General features: G+C 43.9%; 1 protein-coding gene across 1 annotated transcript in view; it reads right to left on the bottom strand.

Moving 5' to 3' along the window:
* Positions 1–22,321, bottom strand: part of trabd2b (TraB domain containing 2B) — a 92,194-nt gene that overhangs the window by 9,852 nt on the left and 60,021 nt on the right. Inside the window, 2 exon segments of the mRNA XM_077004316.1 lie at positions 14,043–14,217; positions 16,814–16,960. Of these exon segments, the coding sequence (XP_076860431.1) occupies positions 14,043–14,217; positions 16,814–16,960 (322 nt within the window).

Below are 22,321 nucleotides of genomic sequence, written 5' to 3'. Positions count from 1 at the left end.
TGCGCTGATTTAATTAGCACTGAGCGCCTCATTAGCAGGGTTGCCAAATCTCACGCAATGAGTCTTCACATGCCATACTTCCAATTTCTCACGCTGGAAATAAATCTAGTTTATTTACCTCTGAGTTATGTCTATGATTCAATTAGTTACTAGTTCGCCAACCACTGGCGATCGCAATATAATACTTAATTTGTGTTCATTTTACACCCCCCCGCTAACAATTTACACTTGCCACCCTATTGGAAAAAGTTGGCAACCCTGCTCATTAGCATCAGTGCTAACACTCCGCATGAGACTGTTGGGGTCCGTACTACCCCAGCAGGCCTGTGGGACACACATAATGGAAATACTGGTAATGCTGGTGTGTAAGTCACTTTGCGTGAGAGCATCTAGGCATGTTAAAAGTACTCTTGATGTGAGAAATGATCAAGTGTGAGATTAGGTTGAAATACGCTATGAAAGGTTGTGTGACTGTGAAGGTCACCTTAAGACATCCTGCAGATGGAGCTTCAGACAGAGCTGCAGTCAGCGCTGTAGGTAGAACAGGTCAGCCAAAGATGGTGCAAGTGCTGAACATGATCAGAACACACGTCAGTTAGCATCTTCACGCACAGGGCTAGTCACCGTAGCATTTTTGGTGGCATTGCTGTGGCATCACACACAGGATCGGCGTATCAGGGCAGTCATGGCCTGGTGGTAGGCAGGGGCGGACTGGGGAGAAAAAGTGGCCCGGGAGTTCCTGACAGACTGGCCCACTATATATATATATATATATATATATATATATATATATATATATATATATATATATATATATATATATATATATATATATGTGTGTGTGTGTGTGTGTATACTGTATATGAATCTATACATGGCACGTAGTGTATATGACGGCGTTTATTGTCATATGGACAATATTAATTCCAGCAATAATATGATTACAAAGCCACATAGTGGCTTTTAAATAGTCCACTATAAGACCACCAAACAAGTTGTTAAATAGTCCACCATAAGACAACCAAACAAGTTGTTTTACGCAAAGTGCATCCTAAAGAACAACCTACGACTCTAACGTGGGTATTTCTTCCTCTTACCTATTTGTGGTGGTTAGTTTTAATCTAAGAATTTCAATAGCTTTAAAAAAACAGTGCACAGTGCTCTGCCTTGAAGACCGCCACTTGCGTCCGTGTTAACCGTGTTAAGGTAATTTGCCTTAGACGTTGCAGAGGCGCAGTACATTTAAAATAACATGTTATCTACAATTTAAACTGCTGTATGTTTTCGTAGTCCGGCCCGTATTTTCTGGGACAAGTTGGTTTTTTTCTGATCTCCGCTGCATACTGTCAGCCCGCACCAGCTGGCCCAGTCCGCGGCCGCGGTCCAACTCGTTCATGTGTTTACAGGCTCAGACCGCGGCCGCGCTGAGCAGGTTAGTCTGACTGGAGCGGGGGAGGTAATAACACCGTTAAACAGCAGCGTGACTACGGGCCGGGGCAGCAGTGCGCGGCAGTGGCTCCTCCACGGGCTGAGTTAAACCACCGGCGGCCCACCGGCCCACTAACCCATCGGCCCACCGGGGAAATCCCCGGTAGCAATGTACGCCAGTCCGCCCCTGGTGGTAGGGAACTGGTCTTGTGACCGGAGGGTCGTGGGTTCGATTCCCAGACCTGAGGCCATGACTGAGGTGCCCTTGAGCAAGGTACCTATCCCCAACTGCTCCCCGGGCGCCGGGCTAGGGCTGCCCACCGCTCTGGGCACGTGTGATCCACAGCCCCCTAGTAATCACTAGTGTGTGTGTGTGTGTGTGTGTGTGTGTGTGTGTGTGTGTGTGTGTGTGTGTGTGTTCTAACTGCACAGATGGGTTAAAAGCGGAGGACAAATTTCGATTGCGGTGTAAAAATCACAATTGACAAAATACGGCACATTTACAAATATGGCACATATCATGGCCTTAAGATGTGTTTCCCTTGGGTTAGCGAAGGGAGGGCTGTCTGTCTGTCTCTCTCTCTCTCTCTCTCTCAGGAATGGCTTTCATGTATGGGTCAGCATCTCAAACAGCGGCTACTGTATACTGTACGTTCAGTGGCATATCAACGTCACATCACACATATCTCTACATTAAGGAAGAAAAACAATGAACTTGTTTGAATCTCACTGCTTTACATGCATACAAACATGTGAGCACACACACACACACATTCTGAGGGTTTGAGGGTGTGTGAGGGTGGTGACTGGGCCTTGGATTCTATATGAAATTCCAGTGTATGTTTTTAATAAGAGCAACACTCAACAACACCCAGGCAGATGAAAACCTGCTGAAACACACACCACACATCAATCTGCAACACTTGTGCTACACACTAACGCTACACATGCATGTTACACACTAAAGCCTGGTTTATACTCGAAGCGCCGCGAGCGGCGCGAGGGTCCGCGCGGCGAAAATGACGTAATCGCGGTGGCTCCGCCCGTGCGCGAGGGCCTCGCGCGCTGTCGCGGCGCGAGGTCGTGCACCTCTCGAATTTTGTAAGTCATGTTTGCCGGGTTCATACACCTAAACAAGGTGGAATTAAAGCACTTGTACGTCACTTTAAAGGTCCATTTCAACATTTCCCAGCACGTTAAACTTAATTAAGTTAAATATATATACATATACTCGAAATGAATCGAAATAATTCGCTTTTTTATCACATTATTTAATGGTTGTTTATTTTCAAAACGCCCAATCTTAACGTCTTCACGTTCTCTCATGTTTCGTCCTGGAATTACAAGAGGCTCGTATTTGTTAACGTAATTTCAACATTTTAATGTACTTTAGCCTAAATTCCAGCACTTTTCAAACCTGAAACACAAAGCAACATTAAAATGCGTCAGGTAAATGTTCATTCCCTTTTTTTTGAGGGGTGTTTCTTTATACTACCACATATAGTTTCGGACAACATTGCAAAGTCATATTTATGTTTGATGCCTGGTGTATATATACGGTCTCTGGTCAGGTAAAATGTTCTTTCACCGGTTTTGCAGGGTTTTTTTATTCTCCACTGCCACCTATCGCCACCTATCGTTTCGGAGAACACTGCAGCGACGTTCGCGACGTTCGCGAAAGTATAAACGCCTACACCGCTCGCGCAGGGTCGCGCGAGGTGGGCGGAGCCGCGCGCTACAGTCACTCGCGAAAGTATAAACCAGGCTTAACGCTACTCATGCCTGTTACACACTAACGCTATACACATATGTTACACACATGGACGAAATTTTGATTTCATAGGTGGGGGGGGACACAAAATTTCGTGATGAACGAAAATTTTTGATGGGGGGGGGGGGGGGGGGGGGTGTAAACGTAAAGTGTTATCGGAACGGTCGTTTTCTGCATGGTCCTAGCGCTAGATTCTTCGCTATTTAAATATTAGTTTTTTAGCCATTAAAAAGTGGGGGGGGACATGGCTTCGTCGCTATTTAAATATTTGGTTTTAACTGTAAAAACTGGGGGGGACCAAAACCGGCTTTTGAAAAAGTGGGGGGGACATGCCCCCCCCCCCCCCCCCCCCCCCGTTCCCCAAATTATGTCCGTGGTTACACACTAACACTACACACACACTACACACTAACACTACACACACATGCTACACACTAACACTACACACACGCTACACACTAACACTATACACACATGCTACACACTAACACTACACACACACGCTACACACTAACTCTATAACACTATACACACACACGCTACACACTAACACTACACAAATCCTGCTCTCCTCTGATCATCCCAATAATAAGTCTGTCCATTAATCAATGTGTCTGTTTTCTATTCATTAAGTTCTATAATAATTAATTAATGATTATTCATATTAATATTTAATTAATTAATATTATTTAATTCACTATTTATTATCAACAATAAATGTTTGTTTTTCGTTAATTATTTTGTATATGATTTCCCTATACTCTTCTCTGTGCTGCAGTGCCTTCCACACCAGATCTAAGCATTCCAAACTATAAACAGTAAACAGTAAATAGTAAGGAGGTCTAGTGTGTAAACAACTGTGGACCTAAAGCAGATCTCCACATTTGTGGATTATAAAGTTGGTTGGAGAATCTGCTGAGAAGGGGATTGAGCTGACAGGCCTCAGGCGAGGTGGAGGAGCAGGAACCTGTGGTCTCCTTTAACGTTCTCCTCCAACACCTGGGAAACTCTCGCAGCGTTCAGCTCACAGACACACCTGGAAGTCTGTACCTAGAAATGCATGAACTCAGTCTGCCTCAGTCATTAGCTGAAGTTACAAATTCAACACAAGATGATCAGAGTACTGTGTACTGCTGCATGAGCTAAAGATAAAACCTGTTATTTGTGCCGCTTATCATTGAGCACAGGTGTGTGTGTGTGTGTGTGTGAGAGAGAGAGAGAGAGTGTAACAGTTATCAGTTGCAGCAGGTCTCCCCATGTCTCATCAGGTCTTCCTAGTGTCTCAGCAGGTCTCCCCCATGTCTCAGCAGGACTCTCCAGTGATATCTTATATTTTATCTGATTTTGCTAGCACTTCTTGATGCTTTGGTTATATGTTGCATATGTTGTGGCATTTCTAGAGCAGAGCAGAAGCAATCTACTTGAGATCCTTTAGAAACCCCAGAGCAGAGGTGATCTACTACAGATCCTGACAAGTTTCTACCATTGCTTTCCTCAGGAGTCGGGTGTGAAGACACAGTGACCAGTAGCTTACATATGCACAATTAAACCATCTACAAGCAAAAGCACAACCCAGGACCAGACAGCAGATTGGAACTGAGCACCTTTGCAAAAGAGGCTTTTGGTGTGATGCCATTCTGCTCCAAAAGGGGGCAGTGGGTAGCCAATCTGCACACTGCCACTGAGCTATTTTACAGCTACTTCGGTTTGTGTTTTCATGTATTTATGACTCCTTTCCTGACATATTTCAAGCAGTCAGGTATATGTGTGTGTGTGTGTGTGTGTGTGTGTGTGTGTGTGTGTGTGTGTGTGTGTGTGTGTACATGATATGGGGGCTTGGAATGGGGCTTCTTGCAAGACCAAGAGCATACTACTGGGAGGGGGAGGGGGGGGATGGGGTGGGACTATCTAAGATGGATGGTCTGCCCAAACCACTTTAAGCACACGTCATAGAGCTCACACACACACACACACACACACACACACACACACACACACGTCAGAGAGTTTAATCACCTCCGGAAAAAGTTGTGGAACAGTCCGGGTAACTCTAGAAAGGCTGAGATGGCGTGCCCAGGTTTTTTTTTCTTATGCATTTTTTGTGTGTAGTTTTGACACAGTCCCTGAGGGGGGAGGGGGGGCAAGGCGAAAACTGCACTGCAATCAGCCAAAATGGGCAGAGAATAGAGCCCTCACACACACACACACACGTGACACACACACACACACCTATAGTATAACACAGAAAGATATAGGATGTATTAGTTTAGAGACACACACACACACACAAACACACACCTTTTCACACCACACACATTTCTTTCTTTTCATACATACCCTGTAGAGCAATTTGCTGAGTTTGCAGTAACTCAGTTTTTGAAGAGTTGAAAACTGGTCAGCTAGTGGATGTAGCTGCATGTGTTCATGTCCGTGCTAGTCAGCTAAAACGACGGAGGCAGGGCAGGACAGTCCCGCACCCTGACGGAGGCACAGCAGGACACATGGCAGGACACAAGGCAGGACAGTCACGCACCCTGACGGAGGCACCGCAGGACACACGGCAGGACAGCCCCACACCACACACACCCACGGAGCTCAGTAAACAAACCAGGCCTAAACTGTGTACTGCAGCGCTAATGGTCCCCACAGGCTGTAACTACCCATTCATCACGTCCAGTGGAGCGATCTGGCATACAGCCCAGGACTGTGGGACACCATCATCTGAATAAATCACCAATAGATGCTCGCAGTGAGGTCGTTACAGAGGTGAGACAGACAGACCTGCAGACAGACGGGCGGACGAGGTATAAGTGCAAATACACTGAGAATGTGTGTGTGTGTGTGTGTGTGTGTGTGTGTGTGTGTGTGTGGTTGAGTATGTGTGACAGGGAGAAAGACATGCAGAGAGACAGAGACACACTTATAAACTGTCCTATTGAGTAGCATCTGTGAGATTTTTCTTTCACATTCTCTCACACACACTCTTTGTCTCACACACACATCACAAACACTCACCCTCCTCTCTCTCTCTCTCTCTCTCTCTCTCTGTCTCTGCCCCACTCTCTCTCTCTCTCCCTCCCTATACTTCTCTCCTGCTTTCTCTCTCTCCCTGTTTCACTTCTCTCTCTCTCTCTCTCTCTCTCTCTGGTCATTCTGGTCAGTTCACAACATACTCCACCTCTAACTCCACCAGAGGAACTTGACATGCCCTCTTAAATAAACGTGAAATGTGCAAACGTGAATAAACACAAACATGAGCTCATGGATGTCCACACACACACACACACACACACACACACACACACACACACACACACACACACACACACACACTTTACTGTGTAATACTAATTTAAACCTTTTTTATCTTTCTCTCTTTTCTGTGTGTGTGTGTGTGTGTGTGTGTGTGTGTGTGTGTGTGTGTGTGTGTGTGTGTGTGTGTGTGTGCGTGTTTGGAGTCTGGGAACCATTGGACTCTAGTTTGGTTCTGTTTTGTCTCCTTTTCCTCCTTGCAGGGACAGCACACAGACCACTTACAATACGGTGCTTAATCAAGTAACAGCGTTCTCAAATGAAAACCACAAGTCTCTCATTTTCTGTATACTGAGGAAGGACCAAAGAGTCAAACTGTATCAGAGCATCTAAATCTGGTCCAGGGTGTTATCACTAGTGGTGAAATGAACAACTATTGCAACTGATTATCCACTTTGTCTTGAGGGAGAAGGTGTTGGGGAGGGGGTGCACATGGAGCTTGCGGACTGTGATTCCACTATCTGTGTTCTATGACATCACTTTGAATCCCACTGTTCTATGACATCACTTTGAAAACCTGTGTTCTATGACATCACTTTGAATACATGTGTTCTATGATGTCACTTTGAATCCCTGTGTTCTATTACATCACTTTGAATCCCAGTGTTCTATGACATCACTTTGAATACATGTGTTCTATGACATCACTTTAAATACCTGTGTCTATGACATCACTTTGAATACATGTGTTCTATGTAGGGGTGGGACGCGATTAAAAAAATTAATTGAATTAATCAGAAGCTTTGTAATTAATTAATCGAAATTAATCATTTCAATATTTAACATGAGAAATATTAATTTAAGTTTGAATGATGAATGAATCAATGAACATAATCATAAACTTAAACATCTTGTTTAGTTTTCCACCAGTCTACTACACAGACCAATAGATGAGTGCAGAAAACAGAGCAAACAGTTTTCAGAACAGAAGTAAATCAGAAGATGTTTTTTAATACCATTTTAGATGGTATACTTTTTTCTTTAATTTCCCAGGCCTCTGCCACAGGCATCTCCATAGTGCCTAGAAGTGGTCTTTTGCATGCTCAAAGCAAATGACTGGATCTTCCATTCATCATCTATAATATGAGCTGTCACACCAAGATAATTCTTGTTGCTAACAGAGGTCCAGTCATTGATCTATATTACTGGATTGGACATCGCCTGTTGCCGCTATAGCTAGCGATGCGCCACCCTCTGAGCCATTACTATGCATTGAGTCATGTCAGCAAAGCAGTGTAGTTCCTATGTGGGATGTGCATCCATCTGTCACAAAAACAGTCCTAGCGCCCTCATTTCTTATTCGATTTTTATAATATATGGCTTAAATTAAAGGTGAGAATATTGACAATGTTGTGTTATGTAAAATGTTGTATTCTCCCAAGAGATGAATTTATAAGCAGTCTGGGAATTTTTCAATTTAGGTAAAATGTTTAAAAAGCCCTGCATAAAGCCCTTTTCTTTCACCTGGCTACAACTAAATAACACATTTATGTCATGTTTTTGATATTCAATCATAATTATGGTAAAAAGTTTTAAATAAATAACTTTGATTTGAGTTTTAATTATGATAACAACCACAATTCTGATATTGAAAGTCAAATTTATGAGTTTATCTCTTTGTCAACTCTCCCCGTTATAGCTGTAGTTTTCATAAATTCTTTAAGTGCAATACCCCTTATATATGTTCAAGTATAATATGAGATGGCATCAGTGTGGAGGAGAATCTTTGAGCACTACATGGCTAAATGTGGGTGAAATTAAGAATTATGAAATTATGATAGAGAAAATAATGAGTTTGAATCTGAAATTTATGACAAAATTTGTCAGATTTTTTTTACCTTCAAGTAGCAGAAAAGAGCTTACACAATTCAGTTTCCCACAAATACATAGATAAATTGACATGACACAAAATATACAAATTTCAAAATCATTTATTGCAGCCACTTCTCATTGGCTACAGAATTTCATCAACTTTAATAAAATATTTATTATTGTTAATATGGTCTGGAAGGTTGAAAATCTGTGGCACTGCTCCTTCTCTAACATGTGCCCTCTTCAGTGTACATTTGATATCAGTGGGCAGTGACCACCGCATATCCTTTCTGTAGATGACAGTCCTCTCAGAAGTCCACACTTTCTGACCCACAATTTGTACAGCTCAGGGCTGGCTATACAAAATATTCAGATAGAGAATGCACCTTTTTCTGAACATAAGACAGTGGTATTTAATGTGGTGCTACCCCAACAAAACGTGAACACTAAGGTGCCTGGTCACACTTTTTGGCCAATAAATTATCTTACTGTCTCCAAATTTTCACTAGCTTACTCGAAGAGTTCTGTAAATAGCATTATAGAGGCATCAGCTCCTAATGTAAATGTGGATGAACTAGTAGGTCTGTTTCATTCATCTTGTTCCACTATTCTTGACTCTGTTGCCCCCTTTAAAACCAGACAGATTAAATCTAAATCTCAACCATGGTTAAATAATTCCACCCAGGCCCTCAAACGTAAATGTAGATGTGCTGAAAGGAAATGGAAAAAGGATAAGCTGCAGGTCTCTTTGGACATTTTAAAACACTGTCTGACTGATTTTCAAAATGCTGTAAAAGCAGAGAGGAAAAAATATTTTTCAGAAGTTATAGCAAAAAATCACTATAGACCTAAAGTTTTTAAATGCTGTCCTAAAGGCACCACCCGTCACTCTTGTGGAATCACCTGAAATTTGTGAGGATTTCGTGCAAGTCTTTATTGATAAGATTGATAACATCAGGGCTAATATAAGCCCCCCCCTCGGAAATGAGAAACCAGTAGAGGTAGTAGGTTCTGCTGTTTTCAATCAGTTTGAACCTGTCTTTCTTTTGGATATTAAAGATATGGTCTCTCAGATGAAACCCTCAGCATCTCCATGTGATATTATTCCTACCCGCCTTATTAAAGAGGCTTTTGATATAATAGGGCCAGGTATTGCATTAATCCTAAATGCAAGCTTATCTTCGGGCATTGTTCCAGCCTGTTGTAAGCAAGCTGTCATTCAGCCAATTTTGAAAAAACAAAACCTAAATCCAAACATCCTCAGTAATTTTCGGCCAATCTCCAAATTAAGTTTTATTTCTAAATTACTTGAAAAATTAGTTTTTCAGCAAATAACATCATACCTATTAGAGAATTACATATTTGAGGAATTTCAGTCTGGTTTTAAAGCACTTCATAGTACAGAGTCTGCGTTGCTAAGGGGACAAATGACTTATTGTTAGCAACCGATTCAGGAAATTGTGCAGTTTTGTTTCTTTTAGACCTCAGTGCTGCGTTTGATACTGTCGACCATGGCATGTTGCTTAAACGCCTTGAGCTTTTTTTCAGGGAACCGTCCTAGATTGGTTTAGATCTTACCTGAGTAATAGGACTTTTAGGATAAATGTGGGAAATTGTTATTCATCTACCGCCAGTCTGAGATGCGGGTTTCCACAGGGTTCTATTTTGGGGCCTGCCCTTTTTTCACTGTATATGCTCCCTCTTGGCAGTATTATTAGGAAATATAATATAGCATTTCATTGTTATGCTGATGATACCCAGCTTTACATGCCCTTCAAGCCCAATGATCTCACAGCCGTAACTCGGCTAAGTGAATGCTTAAAGGAGATAAATTCCTGGATGGCTATTAATTATCTCCAACTAAATGAACAAAAATCAGAAATGCTTTTATTTGGCCCAGCTAAAGCTGTTGAAACAGCTTCAGAAAGTTTGAGCAAATTATCCAACTGTGTGAAGAATACTGTTAAAAACCTCGGGGTCATTTTTGATTCACAATTCAAATTTGACAAACAAATAAATTGTGTTGTGAGGAATAGCTTCTTCCAACTAAGATAAATCGCCAAAATTAAGCCTTTTCTCTCGTATCAAGCACAGGAACAAGTCATTCATGCTTTTATATCAAATCGCTTGGATTATTGTAATTCTCTGTACCTGGGCATAAATGGAACCTCGCTGGCTCGACTCCAACTGGTACAAAATGCAGCAGCTAGAATGTTGACAGGCACAAAGAAAAGGGACCACATCACCCCTGTTTTAGCTTCTTTGCACTGGCTTCCTGTTTACCATAGAATTCATTTTAAGATTCTTCTATTTGTTTTTAAAGCCTTACATGGGCAAGCGCCATCATATATTAAGGACCTGCTCTGCCCTTATTCTGCCCCACGGTCTCTGAGGTCCTCTGACCAACTATTGTTGACTATTCCACGTTCTCGTCTGAAGCTGAGAGGTGATTGAGCTTTTTCAGTTGCAGCTCCGAGATTATGGAATAGTCTCCCCTTCGAGGTTAGAGCTGCTCCATCTCTTACAACCTTCAAGTCGAGACTTAAAACACATATTTTTACCTTGGCCTTTTAAAACCTGTATATTTATCTTACATGGTGTATTTGTATGTATTTTAAATGTTTTATGCTATGTAATATTCTACGTGTTTTTTTTTATATGAGTTGGGCATATATTGTACTTTTTAGCCTCTGTACAGCACTTTGGTTGACTCCGTCATATAAAATGTGCTTTATAAATAAACTTACTTACTTACTTCTTTGTTTATTGGGAAATCTGTGTAGAAAAATGGCATTTATAAAAAAAAACCTGTATTAACCTGGGGTGAGTTTCCAAAAACGTTCTTAGCGTGAAGTACTTCGTAACCTTGTTCTTACGTACGAGGTTAAAAAGTACTTAGCACTAAGAACATTTTGGGAAACTCACCCCTGTTGATTTAAAAAATAATTATGACAAATTTAATTGACTTAAATTTTCATTTGGTTTCATTATTTATTCAGTTTGTGTGAGAGAGTATCTATGGGACATAATGCCAACTGGACTGAACATCGGTCCCAGTAAAACAGATTTAGAGATAATTTTAATGAACATCGTATTAACAACATTATCCTAACATGATAACAATATTAATAACAATACATTGTAATTTGTTGAAACAGAAAACTTGTTTTTAAGAGGGTTTACTCGACATAGTTTATCAAAATCAAGCTAGCATGGACAGTCAACATCCCTCATCTCCGCTTTTTAAAATAAAAATTGTTTTACTGACCTGTGAAATGTGATACCCTTTGATCTTGTGATCTTGTTGTCGTAGTTTTGACAATTTATGTCCCTCTTTGGTTTTCCTTACGTGACTGTCTGCTAGATCTCATTTTTATGTCCATCCATGGATGCTCCTCAATGCACGACTCAATGCATAGTAATGGCACCTGCGCAGCGCATGCTAAGTCACATGATGTCCAATCCAGTAATATAGATCAATGGGTCCAGTGATCCCCAGTCAGAGCCACATTTGTGGCGCTCTTTACAATAACCTGTTTTACTTCCCTTTCCTCATCATACAGCTGCAGGATTTTCTTCGACATTGTCTTTCTGGACAGCAGTTCGTAACTTGCGTGAGTTGACGCAATGTGCAGCACTTCTTGTAAGCCTTTATCTTCGACCACAGAGAGCAAACAACACTGCAAATAATGTGACGCGTCAAGTTTAAACGCCGCCGCTGCTCGCACGAGGTGTGCGGAGTCACGCGCTACGGTGACTCGCAAAAGTTTAATCCAGTATTAATGGTCCAATGAAGGTAATTTAAAAACCAGGACATTTCCTCACTTTAAAAAATCCTGAGACGCCCGGGACAGGATGTGAAATACGGACATATCCCGGGAAACACAGACGTTTGGTCACCCTATCATACTAGGATTACATTTAGCAGCTAAGTTATCATTACTGACCTGCGCGTTAGCCCCAACATGTTTTGCATTGAGGTGGTAACGAAGGGTGGAAGTGCTCATGTGATAAGTGAACTCCTTCTTGCATAAAGTGCAAATAAAACTATTTGTGTTTGTACTTCCATTTGGAAGTTTCTTATATTTAAATTTCCCATCCACCAGCGTAGCTCATCTTATTGTGCGTCCATATAATCTGTATGTCTGGAACTCGTGCACTGAGAAACATTCCACGGTACAAAAGTGTCTCATGCGTTAAATGCGTAAATTTATTTAGTTAATTAATTTTCCTGTAATTAAATAATCGAAAATAAAGTCCAACCACTAGTTCTATGACATCACTTTGAATATTGGTGTTATATGACATCACTTTGAATCCCAGTGTTCTATGACATCACTAGTGTTCTATTGGCTAGCTACCAGTAAATCAGACCCTCCAGAAAGTCGCGATGTTGTGATTTGCAACTTCAATGCAACTTTAAGCAAACCCCGCGAATTCAGGGCGGTGTTGCAACTTCAGCCAATCACCGCAACTTTCCCGCAAATTTGACCAATCACTGATGTCGTCTTGATCAAACTCCTGCCTTACTTCCTTATATACGTTCAAGAGGAGCAGACTGAAAGCAGCACGAGCGACAAAAATAACGGCAAAAAGATCGGGAAAAGCAGTATCCCGGTACACTACATGAAAGCGGGGATAAACTGTTTTTTTTTTGTTTTCAGTGTTTTATTGTTTCACAACGATGGGTTCATACATGTATTTCCAACAAGTTTAACATTTCTAGCACCAGCCCATCCACTCCAAGTGATTTTTCATAGTCTTTTAAGAGACGGAAAGTCCATTTCTGCCACCGAGCTGTTGCACTTTGAGGGATCATTGTGCATTCTCTGTCCCAATACCTGTGTTTCAGGGGGCGGGGCATACAAAATCTTGAGAGGGATCATTCCTGCCCAAACTATTTCATACCACATAGAGCACATATGTCAAAGTCAAGGCCCGCGGGCCAGATCCGACCCGTGAATTGATTATCTATGGCCCCCTGGATGATATTTAATTACTATTAGAACCGGCCCCCAGGCCACAGCCGCCCGATGGTGTTTTGCACGCACAAACACTACATTCCCCACAATGCAACGGTAGCCCGCGAAGTCACTGCAGCGCACGCAAGCGGCGAGGGTCTGAGATAGTTTATAAAGTTTATAAGTTTAAACTTTAAACTGAGATAAAGTTTAAAGTCAGAGATAAAGTTTATTTATCTCTGATCCATATCTATGAGTTACTAGTTCGCTCTGGCGCCAACCACTGGCGATCGATCTCGATATAATACTTAATTTGTGTCCATTTTACAGGCCGCCCGGTAACAACTTACGTTCGCTAACCCCGCCCCCCCGTCAACAATTAATGTTCGCCACCCCCTCCAGGTTCAAATCTCACTTGAAAAGTTGGCAACCCTGAATAAATAGGTAAATAGGTAATTAAAATGGACTACTAAATAGAGGAAACCATACAACATTTACTCCCTATTGCAATGTACTCACAAAAAAGCAAAAACACACCGCAACTTCCATCGCAATTTTTTTGAAAAACACCCGCAACATCAAACATTTTAGCCCGCAACAATCACAAAAAAGGCCCGCGAAATCCTGGTGGGACTGGTAAATCCATAGTCCAGGACCAGATTTGTATATTGTATATTTGTATTTGTAGTTTACAGTTAAATACCTCTAACCTACAGGGAAGGCAATGGAATTCTGGGATGTGAGTGGGCAGGACTCACCAGCCCCAAAGGCAAAGAAGAAGCTGTGGGTGGGGCTTCTCTGCAGTAGGGCGGAGACCCGGCGCGCCATTCGCTCGTTACGTTTGTAGATGAGCTCCTGGCGAAGATAGCTGTCAATCTGCTGGGCAGTAGAACGCTCATGATCCAACAGCGAACTGTTCAGAAAATGAGGGAGCTGAAAGAGAGAGGGGGAGAAGGGAGAGAGGGAGGAGTGAGCAAGGGAGAAGGGAGAGAGAGAAGAGAGAGAGGGAGGAAGGAGAGAGGGAGGATGGAGAGATAGAAGAGAGGGGGAAGAGAGAGAGGGAGGAAGGAGCAAAAGAAGAGAGAGAGGGAGGAGTACAAGAGGTAGGAGGGAGAGAGGGAGGAAGTGAGGGCAGGAGTTGGAAATGGGGAGAAAAAGAGGTAGACGGGGAGAAAAAGACAGAAGAGAAGGGTGAGACAGAAAGAATGGGAGAAAGAGACTGATGTTAGTAATTGTTCTTTTGATGCTGCTTTTCCATGTTGTAACCAAACCATCTCAATAATGCCTCTTGAACAGCATTTAAACAGAGACTTTAAAGGGAAGCGTTGTGAGGGAGTCTTTCTTGTGCTTTATATAGGACTGTTAGTGTGTTAGTGTGTGTGTGTGTGTGTGTGTGTGTGTGTGTGTGTGTGTGTGTGTGTGTGTGTGTGTGTGTGTGTGTGTGTGTGTGTGTGTGCGTGTGTGTGTGTGTGTGTGTGTTTATCTGAAAGATTCCTGACAGGACTGTGCATTATCACAATAAAACCTGTGGATCTGAGAGAGAGAGAGAGAGAGAGAGAGAGAGAGAGAGAGTGTGTGTGTGTGTGTGTATGTGTGTGTGTGTGTGTGTGTGTGTGTGAACACTGATTGATGAGCTGCTATACTCATGTTAGAATCCCAACATTTCTCTCTCTCTCTCTCTCTCTCTCTCTCTCTCTATATATATATATATATATATATATATATATATATATATATATATATATATATATATGAAGAAAGAGAGTCAAAGATAGAGACATAGAAAGAGACAGACACACAGAGAGACAGACAGAGAGGCAGACCCACAGGGAGACAGACCCAGAACAGGGAGGAGAGGGGAGCTGGTCTAATCATTAATAGTTCAATACGTTATCTCTAATAATCTTATCTCTACAAGAGCCATTAGCTGAACTTTGTCTGACCTTTGCAGAAAATATGAAGTGACAGAGATAAATGTCCTCCCTCTCTCCTCTTATCACACTCACTCTTCACTCTTCCCCTCACCCTCTCCTCCTGCTCTTACTCACACTTCACTCTTCCGCTCACTCTCTCCCTTTCATTGTTCCCCCTGTTTCTATGTTTTCTCTCTCCATCTCTGACTATGAATCGCTGCTTTCATTTGAATGTGCATGTGTGGTGTTGAAAGCTATTAGGTGCTGGGCATGAGTCTATGTAGAGTATTAGGTGTGTGTATGTGTCCGCATGAATATGAAAAGTATTAGTGTGTAGCTCTGAAAAGTATTAGATGATTTGTTTGTGTGTGTGTGTGTGTGTGTGTGTGTGTGTGTGTGTGTGTGTGTGTGTGTGTGTGTGTGTGTGTGTGTGTCTGTGTGTGTGTGTGAGGGAGGGGGGGAGTCCATTCATCCTGCAGCTAATACCCCAGCTTCTCCTGAAACACACACACACACACTCATGCGACATTCATACACACTGCCACTCACACAGTATTGCATGACCATGCCTGATGGATTAGGTCATTAAATGACCACAATCACACTACATAGGGGAAAGTTCATGTTTTGGCAGTGCTGTAGTGAGCCCAACCCCCGCATGCTCATTGGTGCTTTTTTGTTGTCTCCTCCACTAATCACAACTTTCCCTTCCTTTTCAGTCATATATATTCTTAGTATATCCACCTGCATGAATGTTCTTATCCTGTGTCCCATGTCCTATGTCCTGTGTGTGTTGTTTGTTCCCTCATGTCCAACCGTGTTTACCTCTTCCAGTTTTGGTTTAATTTTATTGTTGTTTTTGCTCTGTTTTTGCTCTGTCTGTGTCATGACCTTGCTGGGATAAACGATACACGTTCACGTCGCTTACCGATAGTCGCAGAGATGAGATATGGGATCAAAAATGTACAATCCAGGGTTTATAGAGGAAGATAAGCTTCCTGGCCACATGTGGTAAGATAGACAATATCAATAAATAATTTGCTTATGATTTCAAGATCCATTATTACTGACCTTAAATAAACTGAACTTATAAACTGAACATGTAGGCATACAAATTCAAATGGATGAATAACAATCCAAGACTACAAATACACAGTTTCCTTTCAAATGTACATTAACGACAGTATCCAGGGAAGAATTATGCCACCTTGGAGCATTACAGGGTTAAAATACAAAACCAAAGAAGATATTCTCTGGCACGTAGGAAATCCTTTATAACACAGACCAACACATGACGCAGCACCTCTGTCAACACAGAGCAATGCTCAAGAATCTAAATGATGTTTCAGGGACATTTATTATGAACGACATGTTGGATCCTACATCAGTGACTTTCTGTTGTTGAAATGCCATGGGAAACTTACATAACACATTCTATGCAGACCGAGGCGGTTCAGTAAAGCTAGGCTTGTTGAAGTCCACATCTGGGGTTGAGCTAATCCACCAGTCCGACACCGTGTAAGGTGTGTGTATCTGTGAGGTGTGTGTATCTGTGAGGTGTGTAGTGTGCCGTGTGAGGTGTGTGTAGTGTGCCGTGTGAGGTGTATGTAGTGCACCTGTGAGGTGTCATGGTTGAAGATGATAGAGCTCAGGTCTCCACAGTTGTAGTGAGCAATGAGGTCTTCAGTTGTGAAGGAGTTCTGCACACTTCCCTCTCGAACACCTTCATGCTGCTTCAGGGTCTGATTCAGAGCAAACAGCACCTGGACAGAGAGATAGAGGGAGTGGCGAAGGGAGAGAGAGATAGAGAGAGAGAGAGAGAGAGGGAGGGGGAGAGAGAGAGAGGGAGGGAGGGAGAGAGAGAGATGGAGGGAGGGAGAGAGAGAACATTAGCATTTAAAGACTTACAGAGAAAACTGTTTGTCTGTGGACTTAGAGACTCACTGTCTCACTACACACACACACACACACACACACACACACACACACACACACACACACACACACACACACAATTTTAGAGGATCACACTTTCTGACCTCATGCACATTTAAACTTGCTTCTTTGGTCCAGCTACATGAAAGACTCAAAAAGTACTCTGCTAGCTGGGTGGAGCCAGAGGCGGGGCTTTGGGTGAGAGGCGGGGCTTTGGTGAAAGGCGGGCCTTTGGTTGGAGTGAGGATGTCCTGGCAGTGTGGGTTTGGCAGGTTGAACTGTGGATTGAATGTCACACCATCACACACTGTGTCAGAGTCACACAGGAGCAGTGTTGTGTGCAGGCGGATGGTTTGTGCTGCTGATTATGTCTCTGCAGTCTGGCTACACGACTTGATCAAGTCGACCCGTTCAGTCTTATTGCTTCTAAGATTTATGTGCAGGTGGTGGGGGGGGGGGGGGGTGACAGAGAGAGAGTAAAAGAGTGTGTGTGTATGTGTGTGAGAGAGAGAGGAGAGAAAGTGTGCATGCGTTTGTGTGTGTGAGGGAGAGAAAGAGCTGTCCATGAGAATGATAACGGTAACATCACTAAATGTGTGTGTGTCTGTAGGACATTTTGGTAGGAATGCACACATTCAACCTTAAGAGAAGTAATCTAGTTTTTGGCTTTAGTGGAGTGTGTGTGTGTGTGTGTGTGTGTGTGTGTGTGTGTGTGTGTGTGTGTGTGTGTGTGTGTGTGTGTGTGTGTGTGTGTGGCATGTTTATTTTATTAGATGTATTTGAGGGAATCCCTTTCCAACACACAGAGTCCTGTCCAGTTGCCAAACCGGTAATCCCACCCTGGACCTGAATCAGACCTACAGGAGAACAAAAGATCTCCTCCCACGCCTTTTGCTCCCTGGCTCCACCCCCAGAACCTCCTCCACACCATGTGCCGCCCCAGCTCCGCCTCCAGAAGCTCCTCCTGCTCATCTCTCAACCCCACGTGCCCCACCCCACCCCTTGGGCTTTATTACCCTGGTTCTCGGGGTGTGTGTGTTGGGCGGCTGGCTGGACTCATGCACATGGGGAGTTACACTGTATTGTTAACCCTTTCCCTCCCTGTTTAGTCACTTGTTGTTAGATGTCATTTCCAGATATTTACACACAGGAGCTGATCCGGGACCCCAGTGTCATTCGTAGTGGGGAATGTCAAACAGAATCTGCCACTGGAATGTCAAACACAGTTCTATTTATGATGCAACAATTGCTTGTTACATTCTAGAAGTGCTGTGAGACCTAAAAACATGGCTTCCAATACCCAAACTCCTCATACGGAGCCAGCACGCATCAGCAGGGTGGTGGGGGGGTACCGTGTTAACCTGGCAACCTCCCTAAGCTTCCTGGCTAAATGTGTGTGTGTGTGTGTGTGTCTAAAATTACCCCTACCCTACCCCACCCCTACCCCTACCCCTACCCCACCTACCCTTACCATACCCTGCTCTTACCCTACCCCACCCCTACCCCTGCTGTACCTAACCTTACCATACCCTACTCCTACCCTACCCCTACCCCTACCCCAGCTCTACTCCTACCCCTACCCAAAGCTCTGTGATGAATGGACTTTTGTCCATGTGTGATGAGAGGACTCTGGTCCACGTGTGATGAGAGGACTCTGGTCCACGTGTGATGAGAGGACTCTGGTCCACGTGTAATGAGAGGACTCTGGTTCACGTGTGATGAGAGGACTCTGGTCCACGTGTGATGAGAAGACTCTGGTCCACGTGTAATGAGAGGACTCTGGTTCACGTGTGATGAGAGGACTCTGGTCCACGTGTGATGAGAGGACTCTGGTCCACGTGTGATGAGAGGACTCTGGTTCACGTGTGATGAGAGGACTCTGGTCCACGTGTGATGAGAGGACTCTGGTCCACGTGTGATGAGAGGACTCTGGTCCACATGTGTCTGTTATACAGGTTTGCTCACATCCTCTTTTCTCTGTCTCAGTCTCTGTTCCACTCTCTTTGTCTCTCTCTGTCTCACTCACACTCACTCTTTTTTCCTCATTAAATGTGATTTGAGAGGGAGAGAGAGAGCGAGAGATGGAGAGAGAGATTTAGAGAAGGGGGGGCAGGTGCTTCCCTGCTGCCAGTAATCTTGGCTGTTTTGGAGTGGAGAGGTGCATCATGGGAAACGTACAGGCCAGCACAGGTGCAGCAGGGTGGCAGTTACATGTCCATCCTCCATCTGTCCTCCATCTAACCATAAACCATAGATGTCATGTAGCCTTCATCACACGAACAAACATTCCATTCTCTACCGTACCGTACTGCTTCCCCTCTCTCTCTCTCTCTCTCTCTCTCTCTCTATCTCTCTCTCTCTTTCTCTCTCTCCCACACAAACACACACTCACATATATATATATATGAAATATGCTCTCATTCTGTGGTATCTGCATTCAATCTGTCAGCAGTGTCACTGATTCCCGGTGTGTGGTGTGTGGTGTGCGGTGTGTGGTGTGTTCGTTTGGATCAGAACACTTCTCTGCGATCAGCTCTGCCTCCTTCAATCTCCTGTCATTTACCAGAATGCCCTTTGCTCGGAGCTGGACAGAACTGGAGAGAACTTGATAGTTCACAGTCCAGACCAAATAAGACGATGGCAAGATGGCTGCCTCCAGGAGTCTCCCTGTGTCTCACTCTTTCCCCTCTCTCTCTCTCTCTCTCTCTCTCTCCAATAACTCTGGAATGTCAGTTCTTAAAGAACGTGATGGAATGGGTCTGCTAACTTCAGGAGGTTGGCCTGTGTTTCTGCGGCGGTGCTGGAGGTGAAGGGAACTGTGAGTGATGTTTGTTTGGCTGGAGGTGTGGAGCAGCAGTCAGGAAACGTCCTGGTCCCCCCTCTGTCCTCACTAAAGATGCCCAACGTCCTCAGTGACTCACTGAGCTGGTCTTTACATGTCCCCACCTGTCTCCCAGTCTGTCTTCCTATGCTCAGTCTTACCCTTTATGTCATACACCATCACTCTTTCCTCTCTCTCTCTCTTTTTCACTTTCCCTTTTCTCCCTCTCTCTCCCTACCTTTCTCTCTCCCTCTCTTTCTTTCTCTCTTCTCTCTGTCTCTTTCTCTCTCTCCCTCTCTCTCCCTCTGTTGAACTTGGCATCACCTTTTCTGGAGCTCGTTCCTTTCTTCCACGTAAAGAGGAGATAGAAAGAAAAAGGAAAGAAGAAATTTGAATTAAGTGCCTTGGAGGCGGTGGGCCCCTCTGTAGCCCTGAGACTCACTGTAGCAGGAGACACAAGAGACGGAGGAGATGAAGGAGATGGAGGAGACAGAGGAGACGTAGGAGACAGAGGAGACGTAGGAGATGGAGGAAACGGAGGAGAGTCAGAGGAGACGGAGGAGACAGAGAATATGGAGGAGATGGTCGGAGGGACTGAGGGAGAGGGGAGGAGCGTTGTTGGGGGGAGCGCTGTTAGAGGGGGAGGAGCATTGCTGGGGGAGGATCGTTGTTAGGGGGCGTTGTTAAGGGGGGTCAGGAGCGTTGTTGGGGGGGCGTTGTTAATGGGGGTGAAGAGCATTGTTGGGGGGGGCGTTGTTAAGGGGGAGTTGTTAAGGGGGGTTGGTTGGAGGTCATACAGTTAGCTCAGCGCAAACATGCCTGAAGAACACCACAGCGGAAAGCACCAAATCTTTTATTAAAGTGTGAGTGTGTGTGTGTGTGTGTATGTATGTGTGTGTGTGTATGTGTGTGTGTGTACGTGTGTGTGTGTGGGTTTGTGTGTGTGTGTGTGTGTGTGTACATGTGTGTGTGGGTTTGTGTGTGTGTGTGTGTGTGTGTGTGTGTGTGTGTGTGTTTAAGGCCCCACTGCTCTGATTGTTGATCTCCTTACATTTTGCAGACAGCAGCCTGTCTTAGTGGTGAACTCCTGTGAAATACACTCTAGTACAGAATCTAGGCTGGACACCAGAGAGGCTAGGATCAGCCAGAGGGAGAGACAGGTAGAGGCAGAGAGACAGGTAGAAGGAGAGAGACCCAGAGAGGGAGAGAGACAGATAGAGGGAGAGAGACAGGTATAGAGAGAGAGACAGGTAGAGGGAGAGAGACCCAGAGAGGGAGAGAGACAGATAGAGGGAGACAGTATCAGCTCCGCCTCCCACAGTCCTTGTGCCAGACGACTCATCTCTCCTCACACAGATCTGAGCAGTTCTCATATCATATGCTCAGCAGCTCCTGGTCTCATATTGACAAAGCTTCTCAGAGCAGGCATACTGACCTAGGATCAGTTCCTATCAGCAAATAATGAAATATAAGAGAGAGGAATCTGATCCTAGGTCAGCACTCCTACTCTAAGAAGATGTGCTGTCACTACAGCCTTCTACAGCATCTGACACCTATTTAGACAGCCCAGAGAGAGAGAGAGAGAGAGAGACAGACAGACAGACATGTAAAACGATACAGAAGAAAGCAGAAAGATGGAGGTGCTATTTCAGACCGGAAATTACATAATTCCTCAGTTGCTTTGTTACGTGCTGCTAGTTAGCCTTTAGTGTGATTTATTACAGAAGTAGCTGTGTGTGTGTGTGTGTGTGTGTGTGTGAGTGTGTGTGTGTGTGTGCGTGTGTGTGTGTGTGTATATGCAGGTGTCTGGGTGTGCAGGTGTGTGTAATAGATAAAGAGTGTGAAACTCTGTGAAGTTAGAATCTGATGTATTACGCAGGTGTTTTTGTGCGTGAGAGAGAAAAAGACAGACACAGTATGATCTGTTACACAGATAGTAATGTGGGAAACCTGTGTGTGTGTGGGGGGGGTGTGTGAGAGAGAGAAAGAGAGATAGAGAGAGAGATAGAGAGAGAGACTAAATGGGAGAGAGCAAAAGAGAGAGACATTTAGAGAGACACATGTGGTAGTGGTTAATATAAGAGCTAAGCCAGTTAGAGAGAGAGGGAGGGAGGGAGAGAGAGAGAGAGAGAGAGAGAGAGAGAGAGAGAGAGTGTGTGTGTGTGTGTGTGTGTAGAACTCTTCTTCTTTCATATACACATTGATTCTGGCACATTGCTGGATGTGCAATTCTCCCCAACCAAACTGCTCTCTCTCTCTCTCTCTCTCTCTCTCTATCTATCTATCTATCTGTCTGTCTCTCCCCACTCTCATCACCTCTCATTACAATGTTTACTCTCCTTTCATCTCGCTATGCTTCCTGTACTCT

This window comes from Brachyhypopomus gauderio, chromosome 4 (genome assembly GCF_052324685.1).
Source record: "Brachyhypopomus gauderio isolate BG-103 chromosome 4, BGAUD_0.2, whole genome shotgun sequence".
Taxonomy (NCBI): domain Eukaryota; kingdom Metazoa; phylum Chordata; class Actinopteri; order Gymnotiformes; family Hypopomidae; genus Brachyhypopomus; species Brachyhypopomus gauderio.
This window is presented reverse-complemented; position numbering and strand designations above follow the sequence as displayed.